The 26,452-nt window shown below is 41.9% G+C and overlaps 2 protein-coding genes across 6 annotated transcripts in view; one reads left to right on the forward strand and one right to left on the reverse strand.

Moving 5' to 3' along the window:
• LOC119031108 (sodium/potassium/calcium exchanger 3) overlaps window positions 1-16,101 on the forward strand; it is a 29,979-nt gene extending 13,878 nt beyond the window's left edge. The window contains exons 3-17 of the mRNA XM_037119310.1: window positions 5,301-5,377; window positions 5,499-5,573; window positions 5,684-5,768; window positions 6,122-6,225; window positions 6,394-6,468; window positions 6,565-6,590; window positions 8,624-8,677; window positions 8,790-8,932; window positions 9,013-9,179; window positions 9,261-9,486; window positions 9,651-9,817; window positions 9,950-10,064; window positions 10,150-10,262; window positions 10,436-10,501; window positions 11,087-16,101. Of these exons, the coding sequence (XP_036975205.1) occupies window positions 5,301-5,377; window positions 5,499-5,573; window positions 5,684-5,768; window positions 6,122-6,225; window positions 6,394-6,468; window positions 6,565-6,590; window positions 8,624-8,677; window positions 8,790-8,932; window positions 9,013-9,179; window positions 9,261-9,486; window positions 9,651-9,817; window positions 9,950-10,064; window positions 10,150-10,262; window positions 10,436-10,501; window positions 11,087-11,197 (1,604 nt within the window). The 3' untranslated portion in view covers window positions 11,198-16,101. The remainder of the gene's footprint in view (window positions 1-5,300; window positions 5,378-5,498; window positions 5,574-5,683; window positions 5,769-6,121; window positions 6,226-6,393; window positions 6,469-6,564; window positions 6,591-8,623; window positions 8,678-8,789; window positions 8,933-9,012; window positions 9,180-9,260; window positions 9,487-9,650; window positions 9,818-9,949; window positions 10,065-10,149; window positions 10,263-10,435; window positions 10,502-11,086) is intronic.
• Window positions 16,102-16,806: 705 nt separating this feature from the next.
• On the reverse strand, window positions 16,807-26,174 carry dpf2 (D4, zinc and double PHD fingers family 2). Of its 5 annotated transcripts, none has more exons than XM_037119928.1 (12): window positions 26,025-26,174; window positions 24,418-24,578; window positions 23,999-24,133; window positions 23,685-23,863; window positions 23,502-23,594; window positions 23,216-23,294; window positions 22,719-22,760; window positions 20,675-20,812; window positions 20,449-20,580; window positions 20,252-20,364; window positions 20,080-20,161; window positions 16,807-19,097 (listed from the first exon to the last, which is right to left on the reverse strand). In XM_037119928.1, exons 1-12 carry the CDS (start codon window positions 26,054-26,056, stop codon window positions 19,015-19,017), a joined length of 1,269 nt encoding a protein of 422 aa, XP_036975823.1. In that variant the 5' UTR covers window positions 26,057-26,174; the 3' UTR covers window positions 16,807-19,014. The 5 variants fall into 5 exon arrangements, with proteins under 5 accessions (XP_036975823.1, XP_036975824.1, XP_036975826.1 ...); XM_037119929.1 differs by having other exon boundaries at window positions 24,026-24,133; window positions 26,025-26,173; XM_037119931.1 differs by lacking the exon at window positions 26,025-26,174 and adding an exon at window positions 25,357-25,500.
• Window positions 26,175-26,452: the final 278 nt, after the last annotated feature.

Consider the following 26,452-nt stretch of genomic DNA (forward strand, 5'->3'; position numbering starts at 1 on the left):
TGCAGCGTGATGTTTAGTGTTTTTTATTGATGGGCGAGATGGTTTGAAGCGCTGCCGTCGTTTCATGAGCGCCGTATTCAAACCGCCTCAAAGGAAAGCAAATCAAAGAGCAAATGCATAATTGAATTTACATTACACACGTAGATGAAATATTTATTTTTTGATTCTTCATGAAAAATGCAGGCTTGTTGCAGCGGCCTGTGTGTGTGTGAGGCCAGTTTGGTGGGTGCACGGTACGACATTACTCGGCGTGCCAGTCGATAGCGTAGCTTGACTTCAGGACACCCCGCAGACTCTCAGATCGATAACATTACTCTGCCCCACCCCCCTCGTTCAGCCACACTGAAGCCCCCCACGCTGCAGCTGATCGACTCAGAGCGCTCAGCTTCTCACATCATCAGCGCTGGTTTCACTTAGTGGAGATTTCACTTCTAGTGCTTTCTGAAGAATTTGCTGTGTGTTGACCTTTTTATATTTGACGATCTAATCTGCTGCAAAGGCTTTATTGATCCGGGCCCACATAAAGTACACGTATAAGAAAGGATCATCATCTGTTCAGAACACTAGAACTGATATTGATGCTATATTTGTTACTTCCTGATACTTTGCACATCTTATTTTCCTTTTTTATATTTTTATATTGTACTTTTTCACCGTAAAGTAGCCGCTTCACAGTCCTGTTGATAGTGCACTGTCTTATAATAGAGCGAATGGTGTCTATGTACCTATATAAGGGAAGGATCACAGTGTTACATTGATGTTTACTTCAACATACAAGTTTTAAAACACAACAATGTTTTGACGTGAGTTTTGTTTGTAGGCAGCACCTACGTTACGTCTGACACATTGTTACAGACCTGGGATTTGTATTTACGACTGTGGTGTTGCGCTCAGAAAACTGTGGAGAAGAAGCAGCAGCTACGAGTTTTTACACAACAAATTTTATTTAGCTATAGAATGATAAATCAACAGTACCAAATGCAAAGCTTTTTTGCCCTAAGGTGTGCATAAACTACAGCTTAGGAACTTATTTTTAACAAAAATGTTAAATGATCAGTTATAGCATCTGGTATCAGCCAGGAAAAGCAGGTTAGGATCTCTTCTCATTATCAGCTGAAAGCATTCCTAATTATTATGTGATCAAAGTTACACCAAACTAAACAACCTGGTGGATGTCCAGCGGCAGAAAGAAACTGGTTACAGTGTTTTATAATTGCTGTAAATGTTGAAGTGGACTCGGCTGAAAGCTAATAAAGTTTTATGCAGCAGTCCCTCTGTGTACGGACTGGAAGCAGATGCATTAGGCTTAATTTACGCTTTGCATCTTGACAAACAGCGTTCCATTTTAACTCGGGGCCTCTTGGCTTTTATGATGTTGCACGGTTAATATGATTTTCCACCAGTTGTTTTCTGTTCTAACATAGCACTGTCTTTTTCTCTTCCTCCCAAAGTTCAACAAAGAAAGCAACCAACTGATAATCTGTCTTGGTAGTTTTCCATATCTGCTTATTAACAGATGGGCAAGAAGTGAAGCCAGCATAAAGTTCCAGATATTAAATCCAGAAAAAAAGGAAACAAATAGACTGTTTATTGAACAATCCTGCTGGCTAAGAAAATGAAAGAATTGCCGAACATGTAGACAATATCTTGGTTGTCGTGGTAAACTGTTGGGCAGCATATGAAGTAAACAACCTTCAGCTTTAATCCACTTTGTGTAAACATGTAGTTTACAAGCAGTACTATTTCAGATTTTTGCCTTTTTTTTAGTGTCATCTTTTCTGTTTTTCTTTGAAAGTTCAGTCAGCAGTTCAGTTTTTCCTTCTTTTCAATGGAAGATTGTTTAGGGGAACAAATCTTAATCAGAACATCCTTAATTGATTTTCACGATTGTTTTCACCACGTCTTCCAAGTATCCACCATTCTAGTTTCAAACAGCATTGTGGGGACCTTATTCCTCTCTGAGGACATTTATCACCTTTCTCACTTTGTATAAGGATCCAATTAATATTGTAAATGTTATTTTTTGAGTTGGAATCTCTTTACCAAAGCTACCTATTGTACCTTTTTAATCAATTTTTCCAGACGATAGTCCATTTCCGATGAACAGAAAGTGCTGCCCCTCATGATTTACAGCAACAGTTAGTGTGTAATAAATGCCAGAGGCTTGAGGATGTGAAGCGTATTCACACTTGTGGATGATCTACTAGAGGGTCCGAGTACTTGTAGGAATGACACAAAGACGTGTGAGCTGCTGTGACGACTGTGACCGACACGACTGGATGAGAGTTGTGGGAGCATGTTGTAATTCTGACTGAGCACAGAGAGAAGTGACGTTATTGGTCAGAGTAAGGGACTGTTGTATTGTCAGAGTAACTGCACATCAACAGCACAAATCTTTCCTCAAATCACTGAGGCTCACTGCTCGACCTCTGATTACAAAACTGCGACTCTGTCAAGCCGATGCCACATCTGGCTTAAATCCCTGATTCGGGAAGATGCAGATGTACGATCATCTTCAACTGGGTCAGTTTAGTTTGTGGTCTGGTCTCGTGAAACCAAGACATAAAGAGTCCTGGCAAAGCACATTCCTGTCCAGCAGCCCTCAGCGAACAAGTCCACTGTTTCTGTTTCTACGGCGTCTTCTCCCCCTCCCCTCACTCTCTCAGACCTCTCCTGAGGGTTTGTAAGGAAAAATAAATATTTTTAGAAATTGCGGTCCAGAGCTGCTGTCACGCCTTTTTTTTTTTTTTTTCATTTTTCATAAACCCTAACCATGGGAAACACAAATTCACCTCCCCCTTTCTCACTGTTCACGCAACTGCCTTGCCTTTGGCTTCCTACTGCCACCCATGAAAAAAAAAGCAGCCCCCAGGGAGAGGGTCTACATAGCAACAGCCTTCACCAGAGCAACTCCTCAAAGCATCCATCTGAGCTACACATTGCAGCGTTTCCACCGACAGAACAACCTGAGAGTGTGTGTTTTTTGGGCAGAGAGGAGATACGGGGGCTTCCGGGAAGAAGAAATTAAGCCGGAGAGGGAGCACAGATGTCCAACAGCTGATCGGCCTGACGGGGCCGCCTGAGAAGACGCACACGTTGCAGCTTTGCATCCAGACTCCCTTTTTTATTTCGTGTGATAAAGATGGCAGAAAGTTTACATGCTAAGCCTCGATGACTTAGTGGACGAGGCACTCCGGGCAACAACAGCTGGCACACAGACAACAGAAAACAGGGACCTGCCAACCTCCAGGAACTTACTTCAACTCGCACAAGATGCACGAGAAGCTCTTTATGGCACAATAAGCATCCTGACAGGCAGTGCAGCGCTCAGGCTCAGAATGTGTAAACATCGCTGCACAAACATTTACATTTTCTAACAGAATGTAGCCAAATTACTGTCCCCTCCTCAGGACCATATGGCCTGCTCCTCCTCCTCCTCCTCCTCCTCTCTCCCTGACACATCGGTGTCAGAGATCAAATCTCATATCCCCGATCACAAGGGACCCTTCTCTTAATCCACGCAGTCTGTTGTTCAGTTTCGATGCAGCCGCCGCCGTGCAGCGCACATCGTGACGGCTGCACCGTGCTCATTGTGTGCCTGTCGACCCCACAGTTGTCTCACACAGCAGAGGAGCTATTAATAGCTCCATGCTCCCCAGTAGTTTAAATTCATCCAGCGCGGCTCAGAGTTGTAAATTGGAGCTGCACCACACTCTCGAGGCTCTCTTTTGTAACGTTGAGGGAACAGAGGGAAGCTAAGCTGTCATTAACGGCTTTTTTTTCCCCCTCTTCTTTTCTTTGACGCTCGAGGAAGGGCAGGAAGCAGCTGCCAGTTTCACTTCCTGTCTCACACTTTAGTCACGACAAGCAGTGAGTGCGTCTGCTGGTTGTTGTGGCCGTCTGAAAGAAATGATATCTGATATCATGACACAGAGGATGACAAAACACACTTTGTGTCTTTTGAGTTTGTTTTGAAATCCTTGGAGGCCATTTGAAAGTGAAGCATTGTAATTTCAGATCAGAAGATCGAATAGACACGAAGCATATCATTATAAAAAGTCTACCCAGAATAAGTCATAAGCAAGAGGGCAATATGTAAATTAAGTCACACTTCTTACGTAAATGAAAGGAAACATTTTATATTCTTTACTGCCAGGTCAAGATTCTTAAAACATCTCATAGACTCTTTGTATCAGCTTGATGATCATCCGTAAATTGATGTTGATGCTCTGCAGCCTGCAGAACCTGTTGCCAGAGAGACTGATGGCAGCAATAGAGCTGCAACAATGAATGGATTCATTGACTATATTCCAATAGAGCCCGACCAATACTGGATTTTTGGGGCCGATACTAAGATTAAGGGGGTTAGAATACCAGATATCGATATATTAGCTGATATTCTTATATAGACAGTGATCCAACATGTGTTTATCAGACACTTGTGATGAGGATACAGGATCTTTTACCTCCTAACAGTTTATCATCCAAAATGATGTCAATGCTCTGTTACAGTAAACTTCACGTGGAATTTGTAAATTTCATCTTTTTTCTGCACAATGTTATAAAAAAATGAAAAACTGGCACATATCACACAACATATATGCCGATACCGATGTATCTGTGATAAGCTGATATCGCCAATTTATATTTTATTTTTATTTATAAAAATTGCTTAATTGATGGACGACTGTGGCTGAGGGGTAAAACCAGCGTCTTGTTGTCGCAAGGTCACCGGTTTGATTCCCCTGGTCTGCATGTCGCAGTGTCCTTGGGCAAGAGACTGAACCCCAAACTGTTCCTGATAACCTTGCATGGCAGCCACCACCATCAGTGTATGAATTACTGTTGCTTTGAACAGAGGCGTCTGCTAAGTGCCCTAATATGTAAATGTACTTGTCTTACAAAACTTACAACACTGGTGAAGCTTTGGCCCTGATGATCATTCTTTATGTCATTGTGTTATGGTATCACACAATTTGTAATAACCTTATATAGTCCTGCCACTTCACTGTAAAGCTCACAGAGTTTATAGAGTTTATAATCAGTTATGATACACTGGAGCAGTTATATGTGTGCATAACTGGCTCAGCTGTGGTAGTTATGAAGTGCTGTGCAAACACTGGCATGAAGGTCTTATAAGCATGATGAACGCAGAGCTCATAATACAATATGTCACCCACTTATACCTCTTAAACCTTGTTGTAAGTCGCATGCAGGATTATAAACATCATTAACTCGGGGCAGTGAAATGTATTTTTTATCTGGGAACATGTTTATCATCACGTCTGTCCTCCTCGCAGCCATCCATGAGTTTCCAGAGGACATCTTCACCAAGGAGCAGAGGAAGAAGGGGGCAGTGGTCCTGCATGCTCTCTGTGTGAGTATTTTCTCTCTGTATTCATGTCCTGGACTCATCACGCTAAGAGCCTGACAGAGTTAGAAGCAGCATATATTACAAGCCAAGAGTTACACAACTTATTTACTTTACTTCACTCCAGGCCATCTACATGTTCTACGCTCTGGCCATCGTTTGTGACGATTACTTTGTCCCTTCCCTTGAGAAAATATCTGAGGTGAGGAGACGGCATCAACCAGCTTTCAAGTAGAGTTTCCTTAATCTAACAAATCACAAAGTGATTCATCTGATTTTAATCTGGATTGTGTATTTTTTTTAATCTTTCAGAACCTGCAGCTCAGTGAGGATGTGGCCGGGGCAACGTTTATGGCAGCAGGAAGCTCTGCTCCGGAGCTTTTCACCTCTCTCATTGGTTAGTTTGTCAGCCAGTCAAGACCAAGTAGTAGTTGTTGCGAACAAACAAATCCTTTTCAATTATCATTTACATTTTTTCAGAGAAATGCTAGAAATCTAAAGTCTTCCCAGCTTCTGCAGTGCCAGAACCATCCAGGAGATGTCAGCAGAGTCCTGAAAGGGGATTTTATTAAACATTTCCATTTAGGTTTTTTCTTGGAGGTTAAAGACAAACAGCTGGATGATGTGGGTCAACAAAAAGATGACAGTTTTTTTTTCTCTTACCTGAAACCAAACAAAGCCAGACTGTAACTACACACATCTGACTTCCTCCCCTCCCTCTGTCCCTCCCTCTGTGTCCTCCACCCTCAGGTGTCTTCATCACTAAAGGAGACATTGGACTCGGCACCATAGTTGGCTCGGCTGTCTTCAACATACTGGTCATCATTGGCCTGAGTGGGATCTTTGCAGGCCAGGTATGGAAAACTTTTACCAGCATCTTGCATGCAGTTGTTCCTGAAAGAACAATATCGGGCGCACAAGTGGCAAGATTTAGAAAAATAAAACTGACCGATAATTAGTCTTCTCATTTTTTTTATCTTCTTGAGCGACAAAACTCAACTTTTGATAACGTCTTTCCACAGACGGTGATTCTGACATGGTGGTCCCTTTTCCGAGATTCCACCTACTACATCCTGGCTGTGCTGACTCTCATCATGGTGAGATATGGTTTTTATTAAAAACAATAGATGTGTTAAACTTTTATACTTCACACATTGTGCCCTGAAGAATCCATTTTTGTTTCCACTCTTTAGGTTATCTATGATGCCACAGTTGTCTGGTGAGTTCACTGACTTCAATTCTGTTTGACCTTTTAGCTGTTCGTATGAAAACAGTTGTTCAGACTTTCCTCGCATCCCCTGTTTGTGTTGAACTCAAGACACAATTTTACACAGTTTTTCAAAAAGATATCTGTGTAAATGAGTTTGGATTCATATTTGGGGCTCAGCTCAGCTTTAAACGTGGACTATGTGTTGACAGTCAACGGAAAGGAGGCTGATTTTTCTGTCCACAGTCATATTATTGGCAGACTGACTGAATGAGATTGCATCATATTGCAGCCACGACACAGGCTGGATGGAATGGAATCAGTGTAATCCTTTGGGGCAACTGCTACTATAAAAGAAGGTGCTTGTTTTTTTGCTGCTAACAGGGTGACATTGCTAAGTTAAGTGTCTGACAACTTTACAGGAAGGTTTCCTCCAGAGATTAGTCTTTTTTTGTTCTTTTGTGTGAAGCCAGAAACAATATCACTCATCACAACTTTGATGTTAAACTCATCGCTAAGCGAGGGAGCAGTTGCCACAGGATTTGAAAAAGTCTGTATCATGTGAAATGCAGAGATTTATCTAGCGGTGGAGTTAATCAGCATTGTGTGAACTTGTTTGGCAAGGGCTTGAATCTAACAGACGTTCATTAGTAAGTCTCACACTGCAGGTGTCAGCAAAAGATCTCAGTACTTCTACCACTGCGCTCCTGAGAGAGTGAGCACATCTCCTCAATATGATCACATTTCTGAACAAGATATCTGTATTCATACCGAAACAGATCAGCAAATGATTCATCCTCTTCCTCTCCTGCTCTGATTAGTGTCAGCAAGCTCAAATGACTGTTATTATCGTCATGAAGACGAGGGTGTCAACAAGGTCAACAATCAGCGACTGTGAGGCGCATCTAATCGATTCTGATTCCCGATTTGCGCTCGACAAATAACAAAACATCTGCATATTTATAAACCAGGCAGCCGCGGCTCATTTTGGAGTCTGTCAGAGGTGACGAGGTTCAATTTGAAACCTATTTGAAGATAACTTTACATGTGTCGAATTTGTGTGGAGGAGGCGTGTGTGTGTGTGTGTGTGTGTGTGTGTGTGTGTGTGTGTGTGTGTGTGTGTGTGTGTGTGTGTGTGTGTGTGTGTGTGTGTGTGTGTGTGTGTGTGTGTGTGTGTGTGTGTGTGTGTGTGTGTGGCAGCCGCTTCACACATGATCGGTGATTCAGAGCTCAGCTGTTGAACTGATTTGCAAAGAGTTGTTCCATTGATTTCCTTTGTGTAGCTTCTTTTCTCAACAGGCTCATTTTGTCTTCCTGATGCCTTCATAGCTACCGAGGTGCCAGTCCTGAATGTGTTCTGTTCTGTCGACTTGAGGCCTCTTGGGGGGGAAAAACGTCTTTCTATTGTCAGTGGTTTTAATGAAGGAGTGGATTTATTCATGGATTTAATGTGGGCTGTAGCGGTGGAATGAGCAGTGATATATGGAGACCGCTTATTAAGTCGTACCGTGCCAAGCTAAAGCTGTCCTGCTGTATTTCACCTCACCGCTCTTCTTGATGCTCTTTGTCAGATTTGTATTTCAGCTGACTTTGCCAGATCCCTACATGCTCAGAATACCTGAGAGATGAATCTGCACAGGTGCAGCAGTGGTCATCTAGCATCTGTCCACTGCCCTCCGTACTGTATTTGTATTTCATGAGGATGATTATGAACAAACTCTCCCCTAAAGACAGTTCATAAACAGGGACTTGAGGCTGTAGAAAGGTGGTATTTCTCTCTTTTTATTTAATTTTCATGACTATCAGCTACAATCAAAGGAAAATCTTCTTACTGCTCAGTTAAACATGCATGTAGTGGTCCAGACTGGGAGCTTGTTGTTGTTTACTAGCACAGAGAATATTTTCATTACAATACTCAGACATCTTAATGTCAAAACTGTTTTCTACCTAAAGTCTTACATATTGCACTGTTTTAAAGTGCAGCGCCAACTTTATAACTTTGTGGTATGTCACAAACTAACACACCTTCACTTCTTGCTGTTCAGGTGGGAGTCCTTGCTCCTCATGACCATGTATGGCATCTACATTATCATCATGAAGTAAGTTGATTAAATGACCAAACTTTCCCGTCAGTCATCATGTCTTTACATGACGGACAAACCCTGTTTATTGTTAAATGGATGTAAGCAACCAGTATCTCACTGGTTTCAGGTTCAACAACCAGATTCTGGCGTTTGTGACGCGTCAGCTCAGGAGCGGCAGGCCGTGCTGTCCCGCATCAGAGGACCGCAGAGACGACAAGATGGGAGAGGACGCCTCTGCTTGCACCACCTCCATGGTGCTTCTCAACAAAGGTCAGAAGATGTGAGGATGGTCTTGTCGTCTCATGCGGCTTTGTGTTTGTTCACTGCTCTTACAAGAATCTTTCCCGCAGGTCAAGCCCACGGTCAGGAGCCTGCTCCGGTCGTCATGGTGGACGAGCTTCTCATCCTCAACCCCCACAAACTGTCATTCTCCGACGCCGGCCTGCGCATCATGATCACCCCGCACTTCTCCCCCCGCACCAGGCTCTCCATGGCAGGACGTATGCTAATCAGTGAGGTATTTACACACACGTCACACATTTTAACGCACATCTCTGAGCTCTACAAGCAAAAACTGACATGAGTCGTCCTCTTGCAGAGACAGAGGTTGATCCAGAACTCAAAGAACCAGAGGGACGGGGAGGCCGGTCCCGGGTCGACCACCAACAGCCTAAAGAGGTCGGGCTCCTGCAGTCTGGAGAACGGAGGCAGGGCGGCCGGGGCGGGAGACGCAGAGCCGGGAGACAAACCGGGGGCCGGGGCCGGTCAGCCAGAGGAGGAGGAGGATGATGAAGATGGGATTTTCAGTCCTGTGCGCATACCAGGTGAGGAAGATTGAGCACTGTTTAGTTAAATTATGTGTTTAGTTAGTGCTTTAACATAACTTAACAGGTGTAATAGTTTATCTCTGGTTTGACAGAAGTTCTTAAAACACCTAATTATTTGAGTACTACACGTCCCCTCCTCATCGACCTCCTGCTCTCCACAGGCAGCTGCTGTGCCCGGGTGAAGTGGGTCATCACGTGGCCTCTGGGCCTCCTGCTCTACTGCACTGTGCCTAACTGTATTCTGCCACGCTGGCACCGCTGGTTCATGGTCACCTTTGTGGCCTCCACCCTGTGGATCGCCGTCTTCTCCTACCTCATGGTGTGGATGGTAAGAAGAAAGACAGACGGAGAGATCCAGTTCTGAAGCGATAACAATGATGATATCGCTGGCTTTAAAATACAGCACGATCCATACATCCATCATGCAAGTCTAGTTAATCTTGACCCTGATGTTTTCCAGGTCACCATCATCAGCTACACACTAGACATCCCAGACTACATCATGGGGATAACCTTCCTGGCAGCAGGGACCAGCGTGCCAGACTGCATGGCGAGTCTGATTGTAGCTCGACAAGGTAAAAAAGAAAAAGAAAAGCATAAAAAGTATTTTTCTCACTTTTTTGGACTTCAGTTTAACATTTCTCTGTCACCCGTTTTCAGGCATGGGGGACATGGCAGTGTCTAACTCCATAGGAAGCAATATCTTTGACATCCTGCTGGGTTTGGGTTTCCCCTGGGCTTTGCGTACCCTCGTGGTGGACCACGGATCAACAGTAAGCAAACACTTCTATCTTTCTACAATACAATCTCTACTCATTTCTCTTTTTGCCTCTGCCTGTGATTTGACTTATTAACGGTCTGCGTGTGTGTGTGAGAGTTAATCCAAACTGAAATGTAGTGCTGATGTGTCAAAAATTGTGACATCTGTTTTTTCCTGCCCCCACAGGTCTCCATAAATAATAAAGGACTGGTGTATTCTGTCGTCCTGCTGCTGGCGTCCGTGTTTCTGACGGTGAGGAAATGAGACGTACCAGATGTTGTGTATTGTAGTCATTATAATGTCTGTTGTCAGTATGAGATTTTTTCTAAAGTTTCTAAAATACTTGGTCTCGTATCTGAGGCCTTAAAGGATATTAAAAATGATTTAAATCCTCTCATTGTTGTTATACTCTCAGACCGCAGGTTTCTTTATTTACAACTGCAGGCATCATGTCAAGCTTGACTGATATATCGGTCAGATTGATAAAGAGTCTCAAAAAAGAGACTTTATCAATAGTATGTTGTTGTTCACTCCATGTTTTTAGATGAGAACCTTCATGAAAAAGTGGCCTTTAATGAACAGACAGATTGCATTGAGTTACGGAGGCAAGTGGAGCAGAAACTAGCCGAGATTGACATCATGTATTCTTCTGTGTTATCAGTCGATAAATGCTGCCAGGTTTAATGGAGTGCTCCGTCCTGATTGGATAAAGTGGGCGGGGTTAGGGTTCAAAGTATAACTGGAAAAATAAATGAATGCAGGTTTCAGGGTCATTTATCCAAGATGTGTGTTCACAGATTCAGTGGTGTGGAATTATGTTTGGCTTCCTCTCCACAGGTGATGAGCGTTCATCTGAACCACTGGAAGCTGGATCGCCGGCTGGGTCTGGGTCTGTTGTTTCTCTATGCCATCTTCCTGCTCTGCTCCATCCTCTTCGGGCAGATGTGAGGCCTTAAGGTCAAAGGTCCCCCCCTCCCCCCCCACGGCAGATGACATGCTGAGTACCTACCTTTCTACCACACGTCCTCTTTCCTGAAGCCAAAAACAAGAGTGACAGCGTTGTTGTGTTTTGACTGTGAGAGTTTCTGTGCACCTCTGTAGGATTCACTAGGTTGATACTGTACACATGCAACTACACAAACACACACTGAAGTCTTTTATCAATAGCACAATGTTTCTGTTTTTCGTACAGTATAGTGACTGCTCATGACTTATGAAAACAATGTAATGACATGGCAGATGGAAGCCTTTATTAGTAGCAATATAAAACAGGAAAATTACATCATCAACAACAAAAAAATTGTTCTGTTCTGGTCCGTATCAGCTAGGTCGTTGTACGTTGTTGTGGCTCGCTAACGTTTTGATGACATTTATTTTGCGTCTGATCTTTACGTAAATATATGACGATGTTAATCTCCTGGCCTTTTCTACTACCATTCTTTGACAAAAGCTTCAGTTTTAAGAAAAATCGCTTCCCGACAAAACTTAGCCACGTTAGCTTACCCGTCAACTGGGTGACACACTACAAATCTGAGCTGCTTCTGCTTGATTATTATGAATAAATGTTGAATCATAAGTGTTTCATTAAAGCAATAAGCCATTAGGATTTAGATTCACAGCACTTTTAGAGGCTCAGTTTTGATTGTACAGTTTTAATTGTCAGTCACGCACACTTTTACATAAACTATTCACATCTCATGCAAATGACACAAGGTCCTCGTCCTTTCAGCGACTTCCTGTCACTGCAGCTCTTTTTCATCTGACAGTACTGTTTAATTTATTTATTTATGTTTTTTAATGTCTGTGTTCTCGAACCTGCTGCAGCTGCGGGGTAAATTAAATTACAGGATCACAAACTAGCTGACTTCATAACAACACAGCCGTTGTTTATCATAGAGAGTGAGTTTATAAGCCTGCATCTCCTCTGCTGCTGTATCCACATGTTGTCTCTCCGTAAGTTTGTGTTGGTGAGGAGAGTTCAACAGTGCATGTTTCTGCTGACGCTAATGGAACAGTTTGAGCAGGATATACACAGGCAGCAGACAGCTGCAGCTGGGATCTACAGCAGGGGAAATTATGCGTTTCAAGCAGCTGTGAGCGTTGTCGTCACTTTAGCTAACTTCCTGTCCGTTTTGCAGGTGGCCGCCCCCTCCCTCCTCTCTAGCAGCAAACAGGAGGATCCTGCTCTCTAGACAGGACCGCCTCCTTTTCAAGCTCTCTGTCCTGATTGGATAACGTGGACAGGGATACCAGAAAAAGTTTTTTTGTCTTCTACTGCATGAGCAGCAGGAGGAGAGACATAAGTTATTGGCCAAACACTCTTTAACAGTGATTAATGTTGGAATATAGTTAGTTTACACTGATTATTATAATGAAACATGGATCACTTACAGCACTTACAGTGAGACTACCAATTAAAAAATCACACTGGGAAACCATTCATTTGAAAAAGTAAATAAATTAATACATTTAGATATATTTCACGTGCTCTGTGGCCATCTCATCCTTATGAAGAGCTTCAGGTTAAAAGGTTAAAACATCTTGTCTCTGAAGATTTCACAGATATTAGAAATGGTACATATATCTGCCGTGCCATGCTCGGGGCCTGTTGTTTAAGATAAAAAGAATAAACCTCTGTCAGAGTAGTGTGTTTTGTAGGCCTTCGCTTTGAATATGTTTTGAATGTACACCCGTTTAGTGTGGAAATATTTACATGTATTCAAATGTAGCAGGCGGCACTGAATTACGCAGGAGAACCTCTGAACAGACAGTGAGGTACTTTAGTCCGACTCCATGTATGTGGAACAGAAACACTGATGAAAATGCACATTATTGTGACAATATTTTGAAGATTTTTGCCTCACTGCTCATCAGCAAGTATTGGTACATCTAAATGTACGTTAAGAGATTAACTTAGTGTTACAGTATTTTTAGAGGTCTTATTACTATGAAATCTAATATATAATGTTCTGTCACAAAACTTTGATGACTTTGAGTGCAGGTTAGTTGTAATACTTCACGTTTTAGGTACGACAATCGATGTTTGTATTGTTTCCTGTACATTTTAGGGAGATTAATTTTGCTTTGGTGGAACATTTTCACACACTTTTCGATCAGGACGGAAGCAGCACATTATATACACACTCATACATGTACTGTATTTGTGTGTTATGGCAAATAATGCTGCATATTCCATGTTTATATACACCTGCTGCTCCTCTGTCCTTTTAAAAAAATTGCAATTTGGACACCTTTAGATGATATGATGACTAAATATTCCACCAAAATGATCTGAGCAATCCTTTTTTTTTTTATTAAATGGCTGTATGATTATTATTATAATTGTCTACCTGACAATACTTTTTACTGTTTGTAAATGTTAAATAATTTACATAGTTTTACAATAATGAATGTCTGACAGAGACTAGTTTTGTGGTGTTTTTGATATTTTTGAAAAATTATAATGTAAGCCTACTTGTGAACTGTCATTGTAGCAGAATGAATGCGTACTGTCACTGTTTGTATAGTGGAATACGAAGGCTGTGATGTGAGACTAGCACTCGAGTTGTTTGTGAATTCAATTGAAGTTGTGTCTTAAAATCTTCTCAGCGCTCAGTTGTTCTTTTTATTTCAGTATTGTTTCATCGACACACTGAACCTTTATTTCTTGCAAAGGCCCACAGAACATGAAGCTGCCGTTTACAGGTTTAATTTAGTTGATGAAAAAAATAATTGTAAATGTTTTTAAAGGTGCTATATGTAGGAATCGGCAACATGTTGAATTCATACTCCGACAAAAAGGGGCAGCGTATCACCATGGTTACCGCTAACTGCTGCTAACTGTATTCTACTCTGACTGTAGCTGCCCTTAGCTTGTTAGCTCAGTGAGATATGCAGCTGGTTGCAGCACTGGGGGCGGAGTCTGTTTTTTTTTTATACTGCTATCACAGCAGCAGCGCTTTCAGGCCCAGAGCTAGCTGGTTAGCATGCTAACAATATCCCTGCAACACAGTAGGAAGCAGCACATTATTGATGTCTTCACACATCAGACTGATTTGTCTTCAACCTTCTGTTGATCAATTTTGTTTATGTTTGAATGTTTTGAGCTACTTCTTACATATTGCACCTTTTTAAAGAATGGATAAAATATTAACTTTGTGAATGTCTGAGCAGTTGATCTGAGTTTTTACCATTTCAATAGTTAAATTAGTTTTCAAGTCTTTGGAAACCAGTCACCCTTTTTAACTTTTACAATGTTCTTGTGCTCAGTGTCTTAGTTTTTCAGGGTCCAATGTGGAGAAAAAAATCCACTTAATTTAAATAACAGAAAGTACATCTTTCCCTACTAAATTGACTCAAACATTTTTTTTTTCATCCATTATTCATACTCTGTCTTTTTGCTGCCGTTAGAAGTGTTATTACATTTAAACATATTTGATCCGATCTGCTCAAATGTCATGCCAGGATGTTATCAGATCCCATTAGTGCATCTCAACGCACTGTTAAAATGTCCGTGCAAAAAAGAAAATGTGACGATCACCATATAAATGCTCATGTCCCCAATAAATAAGTACAGAAGATAGAAGACACATTCACACTATTATTATGTATTTAGCTCGTTCCAGTGCTAAATGCAGACCCTAAATTGAGACACCGCATTAGTAAACTGTACGGCGGCCATTTTCCTCTGACATCATGTGAAGGATGTGAAGCTCAATTGTTATTCTGCTTTTGTTCCAGGTTGTAAAGACAAAGGAAAGTCACAACAGCCAACATTAGCATTCAGCCACTTCCCAAGATTAATGTTTGATAGTGTTAAAAAATACAAGAAAGGTGTGAAATCATTCTGAAAAATCAATGTAGCTTCATATTAGACATATTTTTTTCAATGCACTGGCTGTAGCAAATGAAACGGTAATATTAGCGAGGAAGGGGTGAAATGCTAACGTTGGCTAATGGGTTACAAATATGTTGTTTTACCTGGAAAATGGTCTGACATCCCTCAATATATATATTTTCACTATCCAGCTGAGAAGTGATGAAATGATAACAATTTGACATTGGAGCCTCCCACCCTGAGAGGGATGTTAGACGAAAATGGCTGCCATGTGAATATGGTCTTTTACTACTGAACCGATTAGCTGAATGTTCCAGTAGTTGATCAAAAGCAAATAAGTCAATAACTATTCCAGTCATAAATTATTTGAGTCCCTGATCAAGCAAAAAGTAAAGTTTTACAGATGTGAGAATTTTCTGCTTTTGACTTTGGGAAGGCTAGTTGAACAAAACAGCCACCGTCTGAGAAATAAACACGACATCTTTCACTGTTCTTTTTTTTTCCTGCCATTTAAAGAACCGACCAATGAATCACTTGGTAAAGTAATCAGTAGAGGAATCGTTTGTACCATGCTCTCCATTCATCTTTTTATGTGTTTCTTTTGTAGCATTCTCCAAGATAGAAACTGTCACTGTGTATCCTCAGCATCTTCATCCCTGTTTAACATCCTCAGTTGTGTTATGTGTTTTTTTTGTTGTTTTTTTTGCCAGAAGATGATTCACAACAGTTTGTAATGCTAATGTGTTCTGTCACTCCGCTGTTGAGTCTGTTCCAATCCAGTAATAATCTCAATACGCTGGTAGTCACGGCTACGGAGGCACAACAGCACCAAACCAAACAATGAACTCCTGAACTTGTTGTGGTTTCACAGCACTCAAAGAATGTTCTGTTTATTCTGCTGTGATGTTGGAGGTAGTTTCAATTTATTGCTTAGAGGTCGTATGGGATTATAGAAGACTGTTGTATCTTGAGTCCAATAAAAAAAAAAAAAGAAAAACTGTGCAATAACAACTCATGTCTTGTTGTCGTCCCGTTTTGTTTTCTATAGGTCGCAGTGATGGTCAACAGATCAGTGCAGCTGCAGACGTTCAGAGCAGCTGAGCGGGGAACATGGTTTTAGTCCATGACCGCCATCTAATGGAGTAAACCAGAAAAAACACACATGGGTCTTAAATAGTTTTTTTTTTTCCTGCCCAATCAAACAGTATATTCTGTGAATATAAATAATATAGATTACAATTATTATTCACGGTCAAATCTGACTGCCTGCACTCAGCCCTGATGCAGCAAACCTTTTTTTTTTGGATACAGAAATGTTATAAATGAAAGTCAAAGTCAAATATTTTAACGTAATTTCTACATCAGTTGTTGGCTTCTTATGAGTTTTACCAAACTATTTTACACTATTTTCACACTACGGTGTTGGGTGCTTTTGAAAAACCGAGATAAAAAGATGATTCCAAAGGCAATCTGTAAAAAAAAGGGAAATATCAAGAAACAAGGAAGGTGATTTGTTCCAGATGTGCAGAGCATAAAAACTGAATTCTGGCCCTCCATGTTTAGTTTTGATCCTGGGAGAGTCAGCAGACGAGTCATCTGAAAGGTGTTGGTGGGGGTTGTTGAGATGGCATGATTTTAAGATTTGTTATTTATAATACTAAACCATCATTCAGTTTTCAAACGCTCAATGAGGAAGAAAAAAGAAAATAACATCCGCAGGTTATAGTGCCTAGTATTTTATTTTCCTGAAGACAATTTTCGTACAATAAAACATTCCACCATAATCCAAATAAAAGTTCAACCCAAGAGAATTCACCTGCTACGTAAACCTGTGATCCTCGTTTTAAAACATTTGCTGTCATGAACAATTCTCTCCCAAAGCCAGAAACCAGGAATCCAAAATCCGATATTAACAAGTGGCCCTCCTTTGTCTTCATGGCTTTCCTGTGTGCAGCCTAGAAAGGTGTACCCTGGCTCCATCATTACTTAACCCTTCAGTGCTGAAGGTGTAGCTCCAGAATTTGCCTCTTAATCACATTACGGGCTTTGCTCCTTGTTTTTCAGCTTTGGAAGAGATCGGCTCAGGTGACACCTTGATCGCAGGATTAACTAGAAGGCAACCTCCACTTAAGTCCCAAAAAAGTCCCCACACATCAGGTACGCAAACACTCCCAATGAGTACAAAAACCAGCAAAATATTCTAGTAGCCACTGTCTCTAAATAACTAAGTTTAAAAGTGATGAGAAAATAAACCGAGTTATACTGTAATGCTTTAGTAATTGTTAGTTGGCTATTGAAACGACATGAAAGCATGGTTACTTATATTACACCACTTCCCAACACCTCTGCCGACCTAACGCTGAGACGACTATGTAGCATATGAGAGTGCAAACACTTACGGAGCATGCACTTGTTTTACCTGTAGAATACGCAGTTATTGAAGCAGACTCTGCAGCTGTCATTACTATTCATCCCGCTGCCTTTGTCCCGTCCATCAACAGCATGTTTTAACCCTTTAAATACTGTTTCTGTTTGAGGTAAAATCAGCCAGACTTTTTCTTTTAGCCTTGCCACAGAAGGAAACCGTCACATATTTAAAACTACAAAAGCCATAACAAAAAGAGCTGTTCCTCCACCGGACTATACATTTACACATTATAATCTCTCTCTTTTTTTTTTTTTTTCACACTATGGATCTGTGTATAATTGCTGCCACAATCCTCTGTCTGTATTAGCATTTTCAGAAAAAGAAAATTTACAGTATCGCACATTGTCTGCAAAGAGAGCCTAAAGTGACTCAGTCATCCCGGCGCCTGACAGGAGCTCTTCTATTGCTTTAACATTGTCAGCGAGTGACCATCTGCAAGGTCGCATAGTCCTCAATTACATTAAAATAATCTAGTGGTGTCACAACATCGACAGATATTGGATATGGTGCATGATCAGCGAACTGCTAGAACACAGCGATGAAGGCTTTTTATCCCTTTACCTGGCTGATAACACATGTAGGATTTGTTTTCAATTTGACTGGAATAATCATCATCACAACATTAGCGACTTCATGTCTGAAGTGTGAACCGCAGCCCTGAAAGCCTCAATGCAACATGGACATTATGCACCTGCTTGAGCTTTGTGCAGCTCCATCTAGCCTGCAGACCCTGAACTCCTTCAGCCTTTGGAGCCACTTTGGCAAACACACCAGGGTTTCTATTCATAGTTCCTGTTGGTTTTTTTTAAGGTTGTTGGTAGCATGTGTGCTAGTGTGTGGCCAGTGGCAGTGGATGAGATGGGAAATTAATCTAGAGTCTCAGCCCCTCAGATCCCTTTGACTCTTCTTGAGTGCATCACCAAATATCAGCAGTGCCATAAAAGAACATGTGGTTGTGGATTTCTCCATAATGATGAGATGGGCACTAATAAAAAAGACCATTACATGACCAATCTTCTTTTCCAATTTGTACATACTTAACACTATTATATACCATAGAAATATATAAATATTATAAAATTTCTCTTTTTTTTTATACGATGAGCAAGCATAGACATGCTACTTGACTCCAAGCTCTGTTTCTGCTCTAGTCATAAAATCAGTGGATTGCAGGATAGAGAAGGTTTTAGCAACATTGTGTAGGCGTGTGTGTAAAAAACCTGAACAGGAGGTCAGATTGTGGCTCTTTAAGATGTGTATCTTATCTTGTAAATTTAGAACTTCTCAAATATGTGGCAAAGAGGGTCTGAATCTGAGCTTGGAACTGTGCAACAGTCATATCTGAAGCTAAGTGAGGCCAGTTCAGTAAGGGATACTTCCCTTTTCACCATGTATTGTCAGTTCTGAACACACTCCCTCCGCGGCCAGCTCGACTTGAAGGGTAAACCGTACAGCTGCGGGACAGTCGAGTGATGAGTGTGTGCAGGGGAGTGGTGACCATCACGACGGTGGGGCGTTCTGGTTCTGGTATATGGATGCCTTGTCTTTCAACAGGTCCAGACATAGATGACAGCTCCAGCTCCCTTAGCAGGAAAAATAACAGAAAATCTGTTGAGATGTTTGTCCATGAGCCGACAGCAGGCGCTACAGTACATATAAACCCTTTTCACACAGGTAAAAAAACCCACTAACATCTGGACTTTTTCTTCAGTGAGAAAGTGTACTGTCAGCATTCATGCCAGAGTGAAATAACTCCAGTAATCACAGGTGTTTATTGGCTACAGGTCTGACTGGCAGTGATGAAAACGGCCCTTTTCAGGTGCAATGCTATGAAGCGTGCTGATATTCCTTTTCAAACAGAGAGTTTTAAGTCAAAGATATAAAAGCCACTTCCGCATGGACAATATTTCTTCATTCCGACTGACAATTTTGGGTCAACTGTTTACGTGGGATGGGATTAATAGAGTTCACATTTGAAGATCCCATATTTGGTAAGTGGAGACACATACGTCACATCACATAACCAGGTCGTATGATTACATGGGATAGTTTTTATTTTGATCAGTTTATGGAAAGTTTTGAACTACCCCTCTGCAACTGATTTACATTTTGTTCTGTTTGGGACTGTTTCTTCTGATTGAGGTGCTTATAAGATTTATATTCTTATACTTTTAAACTAATTATATTCTTAAAGGCTTCGTTTAAGGACAGCTAGACTCACTGGCCTCCAAGCTACTTTCTACTGATGTTCAGCAGGTTTGTGACATTGAAAATGGTGCAACAGAAAAAGAGATAACAAGGCAAATACATTTACTGGCAATGGGAAAAAGGAGTCAATCATTGATTTACACAGTTTTAAGTACTGCATATACACTCAAATATTTAGAGGAAAAATTATGCAACTAATTTATGAGGGATCCTACAAATAAGGCTGAATAAGTGCTGTGGGTTTTCTTTCTCTGAGCCTTAAAACAAACAAGACAAAATGATCACACATTTTGCTACTGTTACATTCCTTTTCTCAGTTTTTTGAACAGTTAAGTAGACCACATGTGGTGAACTTACCCTCTGGTGGTTCAGACATGGGTGGGTTGAGACAATACATGTGGTAGCCTCTGTCGCAGTCATCGCAGAACAGAAGCTGATCCTGCCAGAAATGTGACAACAAGAACACTTAATGACTCAGACTTTAGTGCAAAAAAAGATAAAAACAACCTCTGAATGTGGGTAAACTCACATCATTCTCTGAAGTGCCGCACATGTTGCAGCACTTGCACTCTATGCACTGCCAGCGGTACGTCTTCACGGCGGCCATCATTACAGGGGTGAACTGGAGGCAGGAGGGGTGGCCTGTGGGCAGAATTATGTTTATTACTTGACATCTCAGCAGTTGTTTTCCCTTAATGCTGCTCTGTTCATCTTTCTTTAACGCACCCGAGCGTCCGCAGTCGGAGCAGGACACCAGCTCTTCTGACTGGCCCGTCTTATGATTGGTTTTGGAGTCTCCCAGGCAGAAGTCACAGTAATTATTAGGCAACGCAAGACCATCTGGGCCTTTCTTTGGAGCTGAGAAATGAGATAAAAAAAACACCCAGAGAATGTCAGAGTTCAGTTTCTATGTTTAACTGTGAAATCTCTGCGACGTTGGATCGTCTCTTACTTTTCGTCTCGTCGGGCACTGGCAGGGCAGGCTCAGGAATCTCTATTTCTTCCTTCTCCTCACCCTCCTCCTCGGCCAGGTGGGAGTGGGCGTAGTGATAGCTCAGGCCGGGACGGTTCTTGTAGCGCTTCCCACAGACTGCCACCAAAACCAGAAAACACAACATGTATGAAAACAAAGAATACATTAGTCAAGCCCAGGGTGTGTGGAGTAAAGATGCTATTTTGCATTTTTACTTCTGACCATAAGATATCAAGCTGAGTGTCATTTCTGTTGTCCTGCTTTTTGTATTTAATGGCTTTTATGATGACACAAGGACTTAAATTAGAGCTGTTGGACTCGATAAATTCTCTGAAAATGTCCACCAAAGCCCTACAGTTTCCAGCTTCAGATAGGATTGTATATACACTGTACAAGATCAGGCTCCAGGACAGCCATAATATAACCTTTCCTAGACTTCAAAGCCCATACAGACAAAGCTGATAATCTTATTTTATATGTTCAGATTATTAGATCTGGGGCTTTGAATTTCCCAGCTGTGAAACCGGCTCCTTGGCTCTGCTCGATGCTGCTGGCTTGAAGCTATCGTAGCTGCTACTAGCACAGCTCTCTCCATCTGAGCTGTTAGCAGCCGAGTTGCATCGCGGGTAATGTGGCAACAAGGTTTTGATAAGGAAGAGGAATGTGCTACATTAATAAAGACAAACATCTCTGGTTCTGCTGCATTTTTATCTTATTTTTAACAATCTAATTTATGGTATACTCCTTTAAGACATGGTGGTACAATTTCACAACTGCAGGAAAATCAGTTTTATGACCAGACACATTCATGTGATATCCTGCTTTTTTTTAACATCTGGATCATCACATACGACATGATATATGAAGAATGATGAAGAAGTTTGGGAGAATGAGGAACATGCTATGAGACAATCACGTGCATCCTCACAACGATCTCTCTGGTAGCCACGTTTTTAAGATAAGATGGCAGCCACCGTACATTCCACACATCTGCAGTTAGTTAATGAGATGCTGGGTAACTGCAGAGGTGTGTGACCTTTACAACAACTGTTTTCACTTCTTCATTTAAGACGAGCGCTGCCACAGCAGAGTTAGAGTCATGACTACACTCCACGGAAGTGAACTAATAAATAATGCACTTGAGTGTACACAACCTCTGTTTTTTGATCTGAATTTATGGTCTATTAATCAGTAAGAGAAGTCAGTGGGACCGTGTAAGGAGGATTTACTGTCTTTAAGGAGGACAAAGATGCAGCTGTGTTGTCTGCCACCGGGGTGTATGAGGTTTGTCATGAGATAACACCCAAAGACAAAGTACTTCTTCTTTCACTTCCATGCTTTCTCCCTTTTTCACTTCCTCAAAAGGCTTTTCTCTTCAAGGACTATTAGGGACAATTTTCTCCAGGGCAAGACGGAGTCAGTTGGTCACATGCCAGGTGATTGTGTGCAGTGGCAGGAAAATATTAAAAAAATACTGCCTCAAAAAGGTTAAACAGGCATCAAACTGACTCAAAACCAAAGCAGCTGATCATTCTAAAACAAGGAACGTGAACTGAGACTTCACAGGGTGCAGAGGTGGCGGAGAGGAGTAAAGGGGGAATAAAAGGGCAAGGAAAGAAAAGTGTAATGCAGTCCAATTGCACACATTAAGTAGCAAGACAAAAGATGAAGCACAGAGTGAAGAAAACAGCAGCAGGCTCCGGCGTCTAGCTTATCTAAACCTGGAGGAAGTTCAGGGCCAGACTTATGGGGGAAAAAAATGCTTTTCATGGGCCACAGCTAAATTTTGCAAGCCGAAACAGTTCACATCTTTGGCAGATTACACTGAACTTGCGGTGTAGAATAACATCTTGACCTACTCTAAATCTAGTTAATCATATTTAAGTCAATTGTGCTGAACAAAACAGTCATCCTATGAACTGAACTACACAGAGAGCGAATCTACTTGACAGAAAAGTAACAACAGGCAGTGGGGACAAAAGACAAAGCAGACTGGAGTAAAAAAGGAATGAGAGAAATATACCTCGTTCAGAAGGTTTTGAAATATGCTTTTGTTTGATAGTGTCTGAAAGAGAGATGGAGAAAAGAGAGAACAGGCAGAGGCTCAGAGAAATAGGCTCATAGACCGACAGAGGATCAGTCAGCCGGCGCCACCCTACTGAGAGCTGCAGCTGAAAGTGAAAATGCTTTACAAAAGAGGAACAAACACATCAAGCAGTACAGATACACAGTCTGACAACACCCAAGAAGTGGAGGAAACACCCCCACTCTACCCATGGAAAGACTGAAATTAAGGAAATGTTGAAATGATATCCCAATGACAAACAAAAAGAAAAGTACAGACTAGCTTTACATATGTCAGTACTGAGATTGTAACAGAAAGCAGAGAGACGATGGTTTACATCAAGAGAAAGGGAAGAAGATGAAATAGGAAGCGATAAAGACTTTCCTGATAAGATTACAAACGCTACAGCTGTTAACATTTGCAGTCATGCTCTACTCTCCCCCATCAGGACTCACTGTCACAGGCGTACGGCTTGTCTCTGTCCTCCAGTGCAGCTGTATCCAGCTTCTTCCGGGTGCTGCCCACTCCTCGACCCTGAACACAGAGACATCAGTAGAGTCAACACACACTCTCGCTCAGATGGGATTAGGCCAGCAAATATTGGATATTTGTAGTCCAAGATATAAAAGCTACATGTCATTGTTAGCAACTATGAAGCAAAGAATGATGATTACCTGCATTGAAAGCACAACAAAATATAAAATCTTTAATTGCGAGCCTGCAGATGGACCTTTTGCTTACCTTCCCCTTCCCTTTGCCTCTTCTTTTAGGTGTATCTTCCTCGTAGTCTTCATCATCCAGGTCATCCAGGTAGTCATCTGGCTCAAGGATTCTCTAAGTTGAGGCAATGACGCAGTTAGAAAAAAGAGGCAAATATGTGTTAGTCAAATCATTTTCTTGACTCCTTGTGCTCCAAACAAGAACCTTTCTGATCCGAGCAGCGGGGTTGATGCTTCCGGTGTAGTCGCTCTGGTTCGAATCGTCCTCGGACCCTCGGATCTCTGCTGGCATCCGCTTATCCAGCGAGTCGCCCTTCAGCAAGGCCTCCAGGCTGCTGCCATCCGCTGACAGCAGAGCATCTTTCTTCAGTCCTATATCTGCCTCTATGAACACGACACACAGTAGTTAAGACAACAGCCAGAAAGCAAAACTCTCATCAGTATTAAAAAGTGATGATGTCTTGCGGTTTTTCTGGAAACATTCTGTAGTTTTTTGGTTTTTTTTCTTTAAACGTTGACCTGTTAATCCAGATGATGTGCTGGTACCTGACTTGACAGGCGGGAAGATAAGACGAGGATCCTCTGGGGGATGACATCGCCGTTTCTTCCTCCACCTCCTGGACGGGTAGGTGTAGAGCTGCCCTGGAGCCATGCCTGAGGGATGAGATCCAGCTGCATAAAACTGAACCTATTTTAATGCACAACTTGACAGGTTTTTGACAACCTAATGGGAAAGAAAATCTACATGTTTCCTCAAAATGGGTATGCATATTTTAAAAATTGGTACATACCCCTCATCTTTCATCCATTCAGTAATAGCACGTATAGACTAATACATTTCAACTGCAGGACCTGTGGTCCTGAATCAATTCTTAGCCACTAAAAAGGTTTTAAAAAATGATCATGGCAGGAGGTTTACAGTGCACTCTATGACTCACCTGGTCCCCTGTGTCTCTTCTCCATCCAAATGTAGCAGTTGCTCTGAGCTACACCCGTCTGAGAGTCGATGAACGGCATACGAACGCTCCTCTCGGCACACAGCCTGGCATTGTAGTTGTGACACTGCTCCATGGCATCCCTGTAGTACTGCTCTCCCAGCCTGATACAACAAAGACCAGAGCCAGACGCAGAGTATTTAGTCTTCAAACTTTCAAGCCTCTCTGTCAGTTTTGCTCAAAGCCTGCCCTCTTGCTCCGACGAGGGCCGCCACCTCAGGAAAGCATCAGACAAACTCTTAAGACGATTCCTTTGTACTTCAGACTAAATCATTAGTGCGAGTGCAACAGCAGGAGCGCTTCTGTTGGTGCATCAACAACACAGTCAGAAGCATGCTGTGTTTTCAATATAAATACACTCAAACAGTGCTGGGTGCTTACTGCCTTTTAGGAACACTAAGGACTGCATCTCCTGAGACTAACAGACTCCTGGCAGAGACCTTTAAATCCCTGAGTGGCGAGGAATAGAGGGAATAAAACAAACAGTCTGTTCATCAGATGCAACAGCACAGTTGACACTTGATGAGAGAGCTGCAAGTATACTGACTAGTTGTATAAATGTTTGAAGCAGCTGTTAAACTTAGAACAACAGATATTGTACTATAACAACAAGACATAACTCTGCATGATTATGTAAACCTACTAAACTAAAATGTACATTTGCATCCAAATTTATTTATTGGTAGTGTATTCTACAGAGACACAGTAGTTTTAAGTTTCTTAGACAACATTCAATTGATGAGGTGACCCAAAGTGACACATATAACCAGTTAGGGAAGTCCTAAAAGCAAAGTTTAGAAGAAAACCTGTATATGAAACAAGATGTCTGGTAAGTTTAAGTGTCACCGTGTGTTACCATGGTTACTAGGGGCCTGTAATTACCGTAAAACACCTAACGTCAACCCCCTGAGCACCTACACAAGGTGACAAACGGAAACGGGACGTTTCGGTACAAACGGGTGCAGCTCGTTGAAACTTTTAACCTCGCACTCCCAAAGAGTTGCTGTGTGACCTAGAAATGCGATAGCTGCTGTGACCTCCGGGGTCCCGACATTAGAGAGAGCGGTCTTCAAGGCCAGGCTTTCATTCATTCTCAACTATGTCTGGCCGGTCGCCACAGCACGCCAGCCTGCGCTAACAACCACAACCCCACTCTCTTTAGCCTGTTAGCGTGCGAGCCGCCTAGCTGCTCCACTTCACTGACGTTAGCGCCGCGGTAGCCGTTTGGCTAGAAAGACAACACGAAGTGACCGTATTATCCGTAAATATACATTTATCGTCAAAATGACGCATGTTCTATTGCACAGACTCGTGATTCATGTTTCAGAAAACGTCATCTGCGTGACTGCTAACTTAAGACTTCCATTCCAGGATGTGAACACACACGACGGTCCGACAACGTTGGCTAACCTCACTAAGTCAGTGGAAAATGTTGCTAAGCTAGCTACAGACGCGGCCGGTGAGCGTGTGAGCACACAGCCGCTGTCAGGCGACCGCTGCGTGTGTCAAGTAGCCAGGTGTAAGGTGTGTAGAAAAGTCCCAACACTTACAGTTTGACAACATTCTCAACAACAGCTGCCATCTTGCTTTATTACACGGGGAAAGTAGTGCGGGTACTGTGCGCCCTCCGTCAGGGCTTGAAGGCAGACAGGGCAGGAACCTGACACCTGGCGCCCTCTAGTGGCGGTGGTGGTGTCATACTATTGCTGGATATTTCATCATGGACCTCTGCAAGCCTTTCTATTAAAATGATATGTTCTGCAACTCATGAAGATGTAGCATATATTAGCCCTTAAAATTATATTAAGTGCCCGACTTTTTTTTCATTATCTACGAGATTTGCGGGTGAGTATAAACCAGTAAGATAATAACTGATGAAATAATATTTTCGCCCTCACTTTTCTTGAATATGTAGTAACATTTACTGACTAAAAACTTTACATCTAATTTGCAATACAACCCTTACATTATGTAAAAA

Source organism: Acanthopagrus latus, chromosome 13, assembly GCF_904848185.1.
Source record: "Acanthopagrus latus isolate v.2019 chromosome 13, fAcaLat1.1, whole genome shotgun sequence".
NCBI lineage: Eukaryota > Metazoa > Chordata > Actinopteri > Spariformes > Sparidae > Acanthopagrus > Acanthopagrus latus.